The 15,188-nt window shown below is 45.7% G+C and overlaps 1 protein-coding gene across 1 annotated transcript in view; it reads right to left on the minus strand.

Annotated features, from left to right (window-relative positions):
• The window catches only part of SDC2 (syndecan 2), a 100,453-nt gene that overhangs the window by 6,753 nt on the left and 78,512 nt on the right, over positions 1 to 15,188 (minus strand). The window contains exons 2-3 of the mRNA XM_032858651.1: positions 7,444 to 7,555; positions 1,290 to 1,423 (exon numbers count right to left, since the gene is read on the minus strand). Of these exons, the coding sequence (XP_032714542.1) occupies positions 1,290 to 1,423; positions 7,444 to 7,555 (246 nt within the window). The remainder of the gene's footprint in view (positions 1 to 1,289; positions 1,424 to 7,443; positions 7,556 to 15,188) is intronic.

The raw sequence follows: 15,188 nt of genomic DNA on the forward strand, positions 1-15,188 counted from the left end.
AGGATGAATGAGCTCTCAAAGGGGACACTTGTGTTCCTGGGTTTTTGTAACCAGCCTGCTACCCTGGGCCCATCAACAAAGTCCACTACTGCAGTTATATGCACTCGTTTGGTGAACTGCCTTGGTCTCTACAGCTTACTGGGTCTCAGGTGACATGCTCTATGCACCCACAATTAGTCTTCTCAAGGACCCATGAGGAATGGCTCAGAGAGCTAAGAAATTTGACCAGATGCAGGATTTAAAGCCTAGACCTTCTTCAGACATTTTTTAAAAAAGATTTTATTTATCTGGTAGAGCGTGCATGAGGGACAGACAGCACACAGAGCAGGGGGAGGGACAGAGGGAGAGGGACAAGCAGACACCATGATGAGCACGGAGCCTGCCGTGGGCCTTGATCCCAGGACCCTGAAATCACGAGCTGAAATCAAGAGCCAGACACCTAACCCACTGAACCACCCAGGCACCCCTTCTTCAGACTTTCATTTGCATTTTCCAACTTCAATAGCTCACCCAATAGTGACTGGTCAACTAATTACAATATCATGACTATACGGCCAAAATCACCTGTCTCGTAGTTTTCACTAGCTAGTAATTTTGCTGTGTTCTAAACCCAAAGAGCTTATTTCTTAATAACTCAGCTCTCAAAATGAATATACTGGGATGTAACCACAGATATCATTATCACTGAAAGAGGGCAAAGTCTGTAGGCCACTGATGATAGGCCTAAGGGAGACGTTCAGAAATAATGAGACAGGTACCTAGAGTGTCCTTATTCCATAACCTGTTTTAGCACACGTAAACGTTCACAATGGTTTTAACTCAGAATAAATTCTTTATGAAATAAAAACAAATTTTCTTGGCTGAAGCCCAAATAAACAGAAAACATTTTGCTTCTTAACTGGGCTGTGAGATCCTTCTAGAAGGAGCACCCTATAAAAGATACCCACATATAATCTAGGCCTGGATGATAAAAGTAGTAGGAAGAAGGACCTCCCGAGCTAGGAAGAGACACAGAGGAAGCTTAAATGGAGGAACCTTAAATGCGTATCACTCAGAGAAAGAAGCCAGTCTCAAAAGGCTACACATTGCATGGTTCTAACAACAACAAAGTAATAGGTGGGTAAATGTCAAAACGATCATGGAGAGTAAGGAAGAGCCATTCACAGCAATATAATGAAAAGATCAGGCGTCCTCACACCATTTTAAATGGGGCATCTCAAAAGGAACATTCTGGGCAATTTTAAAAACTATTTACAAGAACCTGCTAATGCAATGCAAAACAAACACACCTTTGTCTGAGCAGGTATCTTATTCTGTATCTTCAGTGTCGTGGTTTCCACTTTCGGAACAGCACTAGTGAACCCTATCTTTGGAAGTGGTCGGGATGTTGTCAGCTCTGGGCTCTCTACATCCTCATCAGCTCCTGGGAAAAAAACAGGCAAAGGTGAGCAGAGCACAGGAATCCCAACACAGGCTTCTCTATGAGCAGAGAGTGCTGTGCGGGGTGGACACCGACAGGGTCAGGTGCTTCCAAACTACCCACTCCCCAAGAATCCCACACTAACCTTCCCGCAGCTTCCATTGCGACAAGGTGATTTCAGAGTGATCTGTGGGCAGCCTGGCATTTCTCTGTAATACCATCCCCAATGCTCTCAAGGAGCTCTTCTTTTACTTCCATGTTCAAATCTCTCCTGCCCACAGGATTTCTTCCTTTCCTATGCTGAAATACGCTACATTTCTCATTTTCAAACACGACATAACAATAAGAAAGGCAGACTCTCCCGCGGCAGACCCTTTATTCTCTGAGGGGAACAGCTGCCCTCTCTCTCCCCTCTTTTATAGCCAGACTTTTCCAGTGGCATGGTGGGTCCTCACAAGAGCTCCCTTCCTCACCAGCAATCCACTCTGCTGGCCTCCCTCTAGTCAGATTTCCCATGTCATCATGCTATCAGTGACATTTGTCAATGAGGTCACCGACTTCCTCTGTGCTGCAATATCCAAAGCCGTTTTCCAAAGTGGCCCTCCTCTAACGGGACCCCCCCTCGCACCACTGGACACTGGTCAATGATCATCTCCTTCTTCATATGCTCTTTGGGCTTCTAGAACTTTGACATCACAGTTTTCCCCTATACCTCTTGGGCACTCTTCTAAGTGTCCTTTGCAGGCTCATTCTCTTTTGATCTGGATGCAAGATATCAGAGTCCCTTAAGGTTCTACCCTAGGCGGTTTCTTACTCTACCCTTTTCTCCCTCACTCACACTCCTGGCTTCAATTACTATCTAAATAGAAAGGAAACCGAAGTTTGTATCATTAGCTTAATTAACACTCCTCTGAAATGGAGTGCCACTGGCCTGCTTGACCATTCTCAAAGGACTCAACCGTCCACCTCTCAATGTTCAAAACAGAGCTCACAATCTCCTCTCCCCGCCCTCCCACCTCTCACCCACGTCCTCCCACAAACCTGGTTGTTGTCCTGTGTTACCTGGCAGTGGATGGAACCCTCCAGTCTTATAAATCACAACCCTGACTACTTCCTTACCCCCACCTTGAACTGATCACCCCAGTTTGGATTTTACTTTAATAGGTCTTCATCCCACCACCTTTCCACAGTTCCAGAACCACCAGCCTGATCCACTCCACTGTGATCTGTCCATAAGCCACCAGACCTGCCTTCTTCCCAAGAGCCCCCTCAGTCCACTGCCCACAGACTAGCTGCGACCCCATCACCCTTCTGTTTAAAACCATTACAACAGCATCCCACTGCTCCTGAGATGAAAAGAAAATGCCTCAGCCCAGCCTTGCATGGTCCAGCCTGGTTGGACCTGGTTGGGCATTGGAAAGTACGTGTGTTCCATCTACCATTTTTAACCAGAACTCTTATGTTTGACTTTCTAGCTTCCTTGAGCATCACTTTCCCCTCTCATCTGTTCCCTGAGGAAGCCCTCACCCGACCAACTCCTCACTCACCTCCAGACTTCAGCACAATGGTCATTCCCCATTTCATTCTCCCTTCCATATTATAGAGTCCTCTGTTAAATGGCTTTCTTAGCTGAAGTACATTTACCACAAATGTGTAATCACGTGTTTATTTCTAGGCTACTGAATGAAGTAGTCATCCCCCCCCCCACCCCCCATAATGAGACTGGAAGGTCTCTGGCCTCTCTGGAGCCTCTGTTTTGCTTTCTGAGTGCCTGACAGACTCCCCAGCACATACAGGCTCCGATCCAGTATTTGTTCAACAGTAACTAACCACCAACTGCCACCTGGACACTATTTTTTTCTTTTGGCCTTTTGACCACCAGAATAGCATCTGAGAATTTCTCACATTCAAATACAACATTCTTTTTAAGTGATCATTTGTCAAACGTGTAACAACTCAAACTCAAAACTCTCTACCTCAAACTAACCCGCTTCCTCAGACAGGAATGAGTAATGAATACCTCCAAATTCCTCACAGAATCAGGCAACGTAATAAGCAGTGCAGAAGAGGTAACATGCTAGAAACAGGGCAAGAGCTGTGACTGTGTTGCTTTTATTTCTGTTTAAAGTTACATTTTTAAAAAATATTCCATCAACTATCTCCTTTAACTTGAGCACGTACACTCATCCTCAGACAGTGAAGAAATGGTAGGGTATATTTGAAATAAACACGGGATTTGGCATTAAAAACAAGTCCAGTACTGGTTCCGACATATTTAGCTGTGTGACCTTGGGTGAGAAATGTTGGAATCTTAGTGTCTTCATGTGTAAAATGGGGATAACTTACTCTTAGACGTCTGCATGTGACAGATATCAGAAAGCACTGTACACATAAAACAGCAGTATGTAAATATATCATTAACAATGACGGCTCCAGAAACACACTGCTCTTTTCTATCGGCCCACCTGATTTTCTATCAAAGTCTTACACATAATATGCTTGATTTGTTCCTGCAATGAATCATTTCCTTACAAAAGATTTTTCTCAATGCCAAATGAAAAATTTTCCATTAAGGGCTTTCAAGACGCCCTTCGTTCATAACAGTTACAAATACAAATCACCAAAGTAGGAGGCTCTGTTGTGCGAGAGAAGAGATTTTTGTAAGGTTGACAATTCCCTCAAGCTAGCCTTCTTCCATCAGAGACAGAGGAGCAATCTGCCTTGGCTAGTTCTTCTACTGTATTTATCATCTTTATTCAAATAGATGGCCCCCCTGCCCAAACCAGAGACCTGGGAGCCCCCAGGATCATATCTCCATCATCCCTGACTTGCAAGCTCTCCTTGTTTCCTCTGGCCTGAGACATCCCACCCTGGAGCCCGTTTCCAACTGGGAAATTGCTGCTGACGCCATCTTGCCCAGAATTAACATCATCCCCTCTCTCTCCATTACAAAACCATCTGCTTCCCAGCCTTCAACACCTCGTGGCTTTGGTCTCCTCTCCTGTTTTATGTGTCCTGGTGAGTTTAGGACCAATTCCTTTATTGACAGCTTAGTTGGGCATTGGAAAGTATGTGTGTTCCATCCACCATTTTTAACCAGAACTCTATGTTTGACTCAAATTTTTGTTGTACAGCACTCTCCATATTATGTTAACTCAGGACATGGTGGTACAATTATTTTTTCTGATTTCTGCATTTCTCTCAGTCTCTTGGTTCCTTGAAGACAGGGACCAAAGTCCTTCTCATCCCTATGGCCCAAGAAGATGGTGTAAGTCTGGCATACAGTGAGTGGCTGGAGTGTTCATATTCATTAATGCCCATAATTGAGTCCACCAATATCATGGCCCATCTCCTCACCTGGGAAGTACCCTCTAGGCCTCTGATCATTTTCCTCCGGTCCATTTGCTTTCCCATTAGATAGCTAAGATAGGAGTGAGGACAGAGGGCACACTAGCCAAAACCCCGAGGAATCCCAGTTTCCAGCTGGGACTGGGCATCAGCTAGACAGGGTCCCCTAGTTCTAGAGTAACTTATTATGACATACGAGGCAGGTCAACAAAGGAGGAAAAAGGAACTCTCGAGTATGACTCCCCAGCCCTTAGCCCAGCTCCATTACTCTCCGATAGTGTGATCTGAGGCAAGTTACTCAATCTCTCTGTGTCTTGGGCTTTCCCATGTGAAGACTGAAGAGGGTAACAATCTGTCCTTATAAAGATGTTGGAAGTATAGCAACAGACACAGTACAGGCTTTACGAATTCTAGTTACAACTAGAACTACTACCGTTAAGCTGTGAATCAGTATACCTTTAAGCAGTGCCAGGGGGTCTCCAAAGTCTAGAATGATGCACTTCTTTGCTGCAATGCTCTGCCCAGAGCTGGAGCCAAGGCAAAAGCAATGTGGATCTCAGTGAAGGCTTAGCTCTATGTGATTAGTGTATTCTCGATTTCAAACGACCCACTCCAAACTCCTTTCACCTGCAACAGGTAGGTGGCAGAGAAGCCAGAGGATGTACCTGCTTTCTTCCTATTAAACTTCAGGACAATCCTGGCAGAAGTCAGGAAAATGACTGGGACAACATCTGCAGATCTAACAACTCTTGGATTCTAAGATCTACAAAATGGGGAGAAAAAAAAAAGGGGTCCATATTTATTATCTCTTGGGACATTTTGAAGATAGTTACAAAACACTTTTGAGGTGCTAAAGGAAAAAAAGAGGTGCCAAGAGTGAAAGATATTAATAGCATTGTGGGCTCTGGAGAACAACTCTTTCCACACTCATTCTGCATGTGTGGTATCTATCACTTCCCCAAGAATATCTAGGGCTATTTTTACATTCAAATTGCACCGTAAGCTCACTGTTACTAGGTCAGCCATTACCTCTCTCATCTTTCTCAGACTTGCTGGTTTCCAACTTAAAACACTCACTTCTATACAGGCAGACCTCAACAATTGATTTCAGTCTGCTCTGGGTCATCCTGAAGCTCAGGCCCATCTGATTTCGGACATCTACATTCAGCATAACTTTTACCATCTGTTGAATCTACAGTGAAAACCAAGCAAGAAAGGTCCTGGATAAGACTTTCCTAGCATACTCCTGAACTCAAATTTCTGACTTCATTATTCACTGAATATATGCACAAGATTTTCTTCCTTTCCACCTTATTTTGGGGGGGGGGGCAGGGCGGGCATTCCTGGTACAGGTGACATATTTCACGTGTGGTAGATTGCAGAAATGCCAGAATCCTTTACTCCCCCCACCTTGTGTCCATATCCTCTGTAACGTGAGTTTGTACATCCTTTTGTCAAGACTTACGAGTCTGGGAGGCACCTGGGCAGCCTCAGTTGTTAAGCATCTGCCTTCAGCTCAGGTCATGATTCCAGGGTCCTGTGATTGAGCCCCGCATCGGGCTCCCAGCTTAGCAGGAAGCCTGCTTTCCCTCTCCCACTCCCGCTGCTTGTGTTCCCTCTCCCTGTCTCTCTCTTCCATCAAATGGATAAATAAAATCTTAAAAAAGACTTGGACTCTGGGCTGCCTGTGACTTGCTCTTGACTAATAAAATATGGTATGGTTGCTGTGCCAATTCTAAGCCTTAGTGTGCAAGAGGCTTTGCACACTTCCATGTGCTCGCTTACGATCTCTGCATCCTCCCTTCAACAAATGGCTGGCCCGCTACAGGAGGGGGAGACTGTGCAGACCAGAGCCAAGTCTGCCCCAGAGCTGGGACAGAGCGCAACCAACATCAGTAAAGCTGCAAACCCAGCCTACAGATGACCATGAACATGCACGGGGGTCCAGTTAGCCCAGCCTGGATTGCCATCCTGCAGAATAATAAGCTAACGAACAGCTGTTGTTTTTAGCTGCTACATTTTGGGGTGTTTTGCCATCCAGCATTACTGAGGTCATAGGTTACAGATATACTAGGGAAACGAGGATATCACTATATCCTCATTTTGCTGCTCTGATGCATTCTCCCTCCTCCTCTTGAGTAAGCCCGCACAACTCTTTTTGGTTCCACACATACTCTGGAACACTGGGTTGGTGGCTTCAAGAAACTCGTGTCTGAGGGATTTCTTTAAGGGTGGCTTTCCACTTTTATCGCTCTGAAAGCCTTCGTAATAAAATTAAAACTAATGTTAACAGAACAAGGACTACCTGCCATGCACCAAACTCTTAAGAGCTCAAGTGTTAACCCCTTTGAGCCTCGCAACAACCTAGGTGACGGAGATTAGCACTACTTTCCATTGTATGAAGGCAGAAACGGAGACTCAACCAAGTCCAACACAGTCCAGAGACCTCACAGCTTCAGTGACGGATGCTACAATACTAGACTATGCATCCAGGCATTCTGGCTCCCAAGGTGTGTCCTTACCCACTGTGCATCCTGCCTGTCTCCTTGAAATAAGCCCCAGGAGTGCGTGTGCATGTGTGTACGTGTGCGTGTGTGCGCGTGCGTGTGTGTGCATGAGCACACATACACGCCAGCATGAAGAACGGAGGTGCTCCCGGCAGGAGCCGGACTTACCCGAGCCTGACGCAGAAGCATAGTCGTCGTCATCGATAGGATACACTCCCGAAGCGTCTTCGATGGAGCTGTTGTCGAGGTACATGTCTTTATCAGAGGTCAGCTCTGCTCTCTGAGAAAAGAACAAGAAGGGATTCAGGATGGTGAGAGATCCAGAAACACGCTCGTTTAAGCTTACCGTTCAGGTTTACACCACAGTGACTACCCCCTCTCTCCTCTAGCCCTCTGAACCCACATTTCCGGCCCCTGCACTTCCTGAGGACACCCTGATAACGCAGACCAAGTCACCGGCTGACCACAGGCAAACCTCTCGCCCCCAAGGGAAGCTTCCATAGCCTAATCCAGGAGAAGGAAACAGCTCAGAGACCTAAGCACAGATCAGGGGCTTATTTCATTATATTCCACTAAACCTGTCTGAGTTTCAGTGGTCCCAATGCTAGTTATAAGCCAGCTCAGGCATTCTCTCTGTCACAAGGTCATTGTGGGGCTCCCTTGCTGGAGAACTACCAAACACCCAGATTATTTAAGACTTTCTTGGGGATGAATACAACGGTATTACCCACACTCAGGCCAAATCACCCAGGGAGCCATCAAGGCCCACCAAACGTCTGCAGGCCGGGCCACGCTCAGGGCTTTGTCACTGTGGCCAAGAGCTCCCCAGGTGTCCCGGCAGCCCGGACTGTGCAGACGCCAGGCGGGGAGGGCACCCTGCAGGCAGCAGTCCCCAGGGGCCTCCTCTGACAAGAGCCAAATCCCTCCCCGAGCCCATGTCTAGGGTTCACTGGCTTAGCAGAGCCTTAATGACAAATGCAGATAAAGCCACACAAGCACATTCTTTTTATATTACTGGCACTTGGAACCAGCAAATCACACACTTCACATGGAGAGGGATCATTCTCGAAGTAGGCCAGCTTCACAGCTTCTGAGCTCTTCAGTAAGCGTTTTTGTACTAAAACTCAACCTCATCCTGGCCAGAAGAGTAACTCACATGAATGGAAGGCAGAGTAGACGTATCATTTTTTTTTAAACGATTTTATTTATTTATTTGACAGAGAGCCATCACAAGTAGGCAGAGAGAGAGGGGGAAGCCGGTCCCTGCCGAGCGGAGAGCCTGACGTGGGGCTCGATCTCAGGACCCTGAGATCATGACCTGAGAAGGCAGAGGCTTAAACCACTGAGCCACCCAGGCGCCCCTCATTTTTTTTTTTAAACTGGTTTTAGTAAATTGGTATTTTCCCCACCAGTATCTCAGGAAAACCCAGAAACAAAGCAGACAGATTCTAAACATTTGTGTTCAAAAACAGGCAACACTCATTATTGTCCTATTTTTAAATATTAATAAAACTGAATGTTTGCTCCTAAGACGAATTATAAAAAGTCTCCCTTACTACATTGGCGCTCATTAGATTTCCTCTTAAAACTCTGTTCAGCGGTCGCCGTGACTGGAACCTTCCTAGGAGGACAGACGGGTCCAGCTCTCCCCAACAGCACTCCTTTATTCTCTCGGGTTTCAGCAGCTGCTTAGAGAAGCGAAGCCATGTAAACCTGAGCCCGTGTTCTCCACAGGGCCTCGGTGCCAACCGGCAGAAAAGCACGGAAGCTTCCTTTGTGTGAGCTTACCACACTAGCACGTTGAGCACGGAGACCCTTAGGGCTGGTTCTCCAGTGAGCTGGCTGGCAGGCATCAAGGGACCACCATGAGCCAAAAGCCTGGTGGCAGTTTTCTGCTAGAATGGTCAAAGCTGACCTCTGCGATCGGAGGCCATCCTGCATCACACGGGTTTCCAAGGCTATCGTCACCCTTCCAGGCAGTAATTCCCAAAGCTCATGAACCACATCAGGATGGTTCCGCAGCTCTACAGTAAACTTAACCAACCCCTCGCCAACTCCCTGCCGCTCTGAGGGCAAGGACTGTACCTCCCCTCTAACCCACCCCTGCTCCCCGCAATCACAGTACCTAGTGTGTATATATAGTAGGTGCTCAGTAAATGCTGTTTGGGCTGTTGGGGCTAGCGCTGGAATGCAATATCAGTCCTGCTTATGTTAAACTCTGTCCCGTGACGGTCATCTGGGGGACCGTCTCATTCTTGCTCTCAAATCCTGCCGAGGAAATAGACTCTAACGTCCCCAGTCCCTGGAGGTCCTGTAGTTGTACACTGCGATTTTGGACTTTATAGCACATGAACAGTTTGAGCCCTAAACACCTACTGTTATTTCTCATCGTTTCATGTGTATTTTCTCTTGCCCCTTAGCTGGGTACATCTTGCTGAAGGCCAGTCTTCAATGACCTAGCATGCTCCCTGCCTCTCTCAAAGTGCATGGGTACTCAATAAATATTTGTCAACTGATTGAGATTGCCTAAAACAAACAGGCCTTTGACTCGGGTTTCAGAGTCAACACATGGCAGGGGACCTCCAGGATTCCTACAGTTAAGATCTCTCCATTCTAAGCCTGGGAGATGGTCTGCCCCAAACCTCCCCTACGCATCGCATCGCATCATCTTAAATAACCTAGAGTCTAAGACGTAAGTCAAAGTATCTTTTAACGTATGAGAAACCTATTTGTCTTTTCTTAACATTGATTTCATTTTCCTCGTGGCTCTGTCCAAGACGTTGGAGGTGGCATGGTAACACGAAGATATTTAATCCCTATGGGGAAACTGAATTTCTTTTCATTAGGGGAGTCAGTTGTCGGTTCTGACACATCTGTCACAACAGACAGGCAGAGGGGCCAAACACGTCTCCCAGGGAATTCTGGCCACCGCAAAGTCCAACCACACTGGGTAGGCCTGACAAGCAACGGACTTCCGCAGGACAACCCTCTGACGAAGCTGCCCGGCCGGAGCAGCTACAGGACTCAGGGAGGAAGTGCGGGTGTGTCGGGAAATGCTGGCTTGACCTCAGCCACTCAGGGTCTACAGGGCTCCAGCAAGGCTGCGGAGCAGACAGGGAGTCTCACGGGTTCAAGGGCGACTAGAGGTACCTGGCTCCTCCATCCTCCAGTGTCATACGAATAATTGTTACATCAAACCCACAGTTATCTCCTGCTCTGACATCAGGGGCACCCAGCACAGAGGAGGAATTACCAAAATCCTTCCACAGAGTCTAATATTGTAACAAGCTGGGCCCCTTTTCACCCTGTAGCAGACAATGCTCAAAGAATACCTCCACTATCTTTCCTTTAAATAAAAAAAAACACCTTTCCAAATATGACAAATGCCTTTGGTGGGGGTTCCACATTCCGGGCTGAATTTCTGCACTCGCCATGCCAGGAGAGAGAAATGGATTATGCACAAACGCTCTCCTGGGGCAAGATACAAAAGCCACGGAAAGGGGTGACTCAAGACTTCTGCTTTTACACCTAGCCATGTGTGGCCTGCCTCGCTAAGCAGAAAACCCCAGGACACACTGAGCACCCTCTTGCTCAATAAGACAGAGCCACTGGACTGAGGGAACGGGGAGAACATGCACACAGGCACAGCCCGGCAGCCTGGAGCAGCAGGCCAACTAGAGGATTTCATAACGATGTTGTTTAATTTGGGACCGACCCTTTCTGTGAGGCTGTGCCAATACTGTTAACTAACAGGGCTGAGTACGAGCTGGAAGAAAAATAGAGCTGGTTTTTCAGACCTTTTCCCCCTTGGCTGATGCAAGATGTGAATCCAGGAGAGCAGAGGGAAGTTGTGGAAAGCTACTAGGTATAGCGAGGAGGAAACTCTCCTGCAAACCAAGGTAGAGGCTGACGCTTCACGCCACCTTCAGCCACAGGACCTGGAAAGCACTAGATTGCCTGCGAGGAGGCGGCAGTTCTCCCTAGAGAACGCACCACTGCCTCAGTCTGGTATCCCACAATGCCTCAAGGCAAGCAAGATACATACCTGCTTCTACCCTAACTGCTCCCCTCCTTCTCCGGCCCTCAAACTGCAGCAACCACACCATGTTGGGCCCGGACCGTGAATTCCCAAGGTCTCCTTACTTGGCCACTGGCTAATTCTTTATGTTTGAATCCATTCTCTGCAGGGGGACCATGCTTCTTAAATGCTACCATATCACCTCAGCTAAAAACCTACTGTTGGTTCTCGGTCACCTACAGGATGGAATTAGAAGTCCTTGGCTTTGAAAGAAGTGCTTTCACGCGAGGGTCTCACCGGCACTTCTGGTGTCAGCTGCTGCCACTTCCTCTACCCAAACCCCAGCCTCCACGACAAACTCAAGGGACCTGGTCACACCAATTTCCTTTATGTAAGACCTCTGCATGGAAATAAACTCCTTTCAGGATGGAAAATTGAGGCAAGCAATGGTGACCCAGGCTTTACATACTTGAGGATGATGAAAACCAGTATTTTGAGAATGATTTAGACCAAACTCTTATGGTATCTGTAATATAAATTAAGAGAGGAACGTTAATTCAATACAACAGCATAAAAGACCCATGCACCGATCTTGGCTTTAGTGCCATCCCCAACCTGTCTATGAGACAGCGACTGCACAAACCTACGTAGTCCGTAGATAAAGTATACCTCGAACAAATATTGTTTCAAACTGCCAGTGTGGAAATCAGTTATTTAGGAATCTGAGGTCTTCCCTGAAAGATACACTGCCTTATCTACTAGATGAATGTCCTCTGACTGCCTTAAACTAGTGCAAGCGATAAACAGTGGTCAAGATAATTAAAGCTCAAAGCAGCAGGTGTTAAATTCACTCTACGCTTTCAACTTAGGTTAATAACAAAGTCAGAAAGTAGAAAATCTAAGTATTTATGGACCCCAAACATCCCTGCAACTGACCTTCAGAAAATCAGCCTTTGGATATAAAAATAAAATATTCATGTGGCCTTACATTACATTCTGGACCACATCATAGAAGACAAATACCTACACGATGCTCTTAGTTTTAGGATAAAGGCACATCTAGTCCTGATTTAGACTGAAATGTATATTAATTTTTATGGTGATTACAAAGTGTCAGTCAAACTGGCTATAATTTTAGCTTATCTTTCCAGAGATGACTTAGTAAACTATCTTGTTACTAGCTAATATACACTACAAATAATAATTACCTAAAATTTCCACCCATATAGTCATTCAGAGATGACACATGTGTCCTTCAGATGAACTTGACAATTCTGGCTTAGGTAAAGCCCAAAGGAACATTAATCTTAAAGCTTGACTGGACATTATAGCCATCAAGATCACCTGTTTATTTCAAAAGTGAAGAAATAGAGCAAAATAGTTTAAAATCATCCTGTCAGAGTTGGTGCTCAGACTTGAGCCCAAGACTCAGGACACTTAATTCTGGGCTCTTTCTGTTAACAGTGTAATTCCCCATAACATGAAGTTATCAGAGCCATTCAGCCTGGGGTTCCAAAGGATTAGCTGTAGCTAACTGTTAAGTGTTTATTATGTGCCAGGCATTTTGTGCTAAGTGTTTTATAAGCACTGGCACATTTAGTCACCTCAGCAATCTCCAATGCAGCAATCTCCAACATACAGATCAGAAGTGGGGAGCAGAACTCATATCGAAATCTGAACTTCAAAATGTATGCTCATTGAGAGTGCTGGCCATCCTGTGACTACTTTCCTGCCTGCTCTTCCTGTGATTCACACCTAATCATCATAAAGGTCCCGAGAAGAACTGCAACAGAGTCACATTGACCTGCTGGATCCAGCACGTACAAACTCTGGCCATGGAAATTCTCCCTCCAGGATACCTATTTAACATCTTTCAGAATTAGCATTCTTGGCATCCTAGATAGGAAAAAAATTCTACGTTAAGAGTCAGAGTTCTAGCTTAAAAGTTCCTTCTCTGCCTCATGTCCAGTAAGTTCCCCATATGAAGGATGCCTGGAGTCATGAGCATCAATGGCCACTCCTTTCAGTAATACCTTCCTTTCTACCAAGTATCCCAGCCAAACCAAAGAGGTAATAGAAGAGGCCTATGTTTATTGCTGGAAAAAATACTGTTGTCCTTGAATAGGTGACCTTTGCTGGTTATGTAAGCTTATAAGCAAATACTGTTGTATTTACAAGCACGAATTTTAAGGGTTTGTTTACAGCCAACTACCTGGTACCTAATCACAATCCCAGGCTTACTCTAACATCCTGTATAAAATACATACAAAAGCCAAGGTCAAAGGTGAGGTCACACGTGAAAGAAAAATTTATAAATTCTTTACTTAAGAAAGCTAAAGTGTTTTACTTTTTCTTTTTTAAAGATTTGAGAGAGAGAGAGAGAGAGCAGGCACCTGCTTGTGTGCACAAGTCGGGAGAGGGGCAAAGAGGGAGAGGGAGAGAATCAGACTCCTCCCTGAGTGGGGAGCCCAATGCGTGGTTACTTCTCAGGACCCTGAGATCATAACCTGATCTGAAATCAAGAGTCAGATGCCTGACTGAGCCACCCAGGAACCCCTAAAGCCTTTTAAGAAACACTTTAGGGTACCTTCCATGAAGTGGGGAATGGATTTACAGGCATGCCTCAGAAATATGGCAGGTTTGGTTTAAATGGCAATAGCATTATATCCCAAAAAAACCAATCTACATAACTTACTTATAAAACATTGCTAAAAAATGCTAATCATCATGCAAGCTTTCAGTGAGTTGTAATCACTGATCACTTTAACAAGTATAATAATGAAAAGTATGAGAGACTCCAAGAATTACCAAAATGTGACAGGAACACAAAGTGAGCAAACGCTGTTGGAAAAAATGGCGCTGACAAACTTGCTTAATGCAGGGTTGCTGCAAACCTTCAATTTGTTAAAAAAACAAACAAACAAAAACCAAAACAATACCTGCAAAAAGCAAAATGAAACAAGTTATGCCTCTAAATTATCTATTTGCACATATTGGGAAAAATAAATCCAAATTCTGAAAAAAAAAATCATTCGGTTTCATGAAGAAGAATCACATGTAGGTACGAAGCATGAGGGAGGAGGGGGACTAGTCAGGGCTGCCTATAAAAATGGCAAATTAAAAAAAAAATTGGGGAGGCGCCTGGGTGGCTCTGTGGGTTAAAGCCTCTGCCTTCAGCTCAGGTCATGATCCCAGGGACCCGGGATAGAGCCCTGCCCTGCATCGGGCTCTCTGCTCAGCAGGGAGCCTGCTTCCTCCTCTCTCTCTGCCTGCCTCTGCCTACTTGTGATCTGTCTGTCAAAAAGTAAATAAAAAATCTTCAAAAAAAAATTTTTTTTTAAATGTAAAATCACAGGCGACTCTACAGAGAAATCCAACTTGTTCTGTGAACCTTTTGCAACAAACTGAGGCACGGCAAATGAGGGAATTCCTACAGTTCGAGTCTGAACCACTCATTTGTAATTACCACTCAGGTGGGGTTTTCCTGTTGGATAGAGGGGGAATCTTATCTCACCACTCAGAATGCACATTCCTTGAAGAGGTCCAAGAATCAGGATGGGGCTGATGTTTTCCTGCATCCTCTATCAGACCTAGCACTGTGCTCCATGAGCCAGCACAGGATAAAGGTTCAACAAAGAGTGGAAGAGGTCACATTTCCCTGAAAGGCTGAACCCAAACTTAAAGCCATTTGGGGAAAGGAAAGAACCATCCTGTCTAATGAAGTTACCTGTCACCTCACACCTGGGAAAACCAGATCAGTGTTCTCTTATCTGGTCTCTTTAAAAAGACAACTGGCAATGGGGCGCCTGGGTGACTCTGTCGGTTAAGCGGCTGCCTTCAGCTCGGGTCATGATCCCGGGGTCCTGGGATCCAGCCCTGCATCCGGCTCCCTGCT

The sequence above is a fragment of the Lontra canadensis genome, unplaced genomic scaffold (genome assembly GCF_010015895.1).
Source record: "Lontra canadensis isolate GAN:19392208 unplaced genomic scaffold, GSC_riverotter_1.0 scaffold15, whole genome shotgun sequence".
NCBI lineage: Eukaryota > Metazoa > Chordata > Mammalia > Carnivora > Mustelidae > Lontra > Lontra canadensis.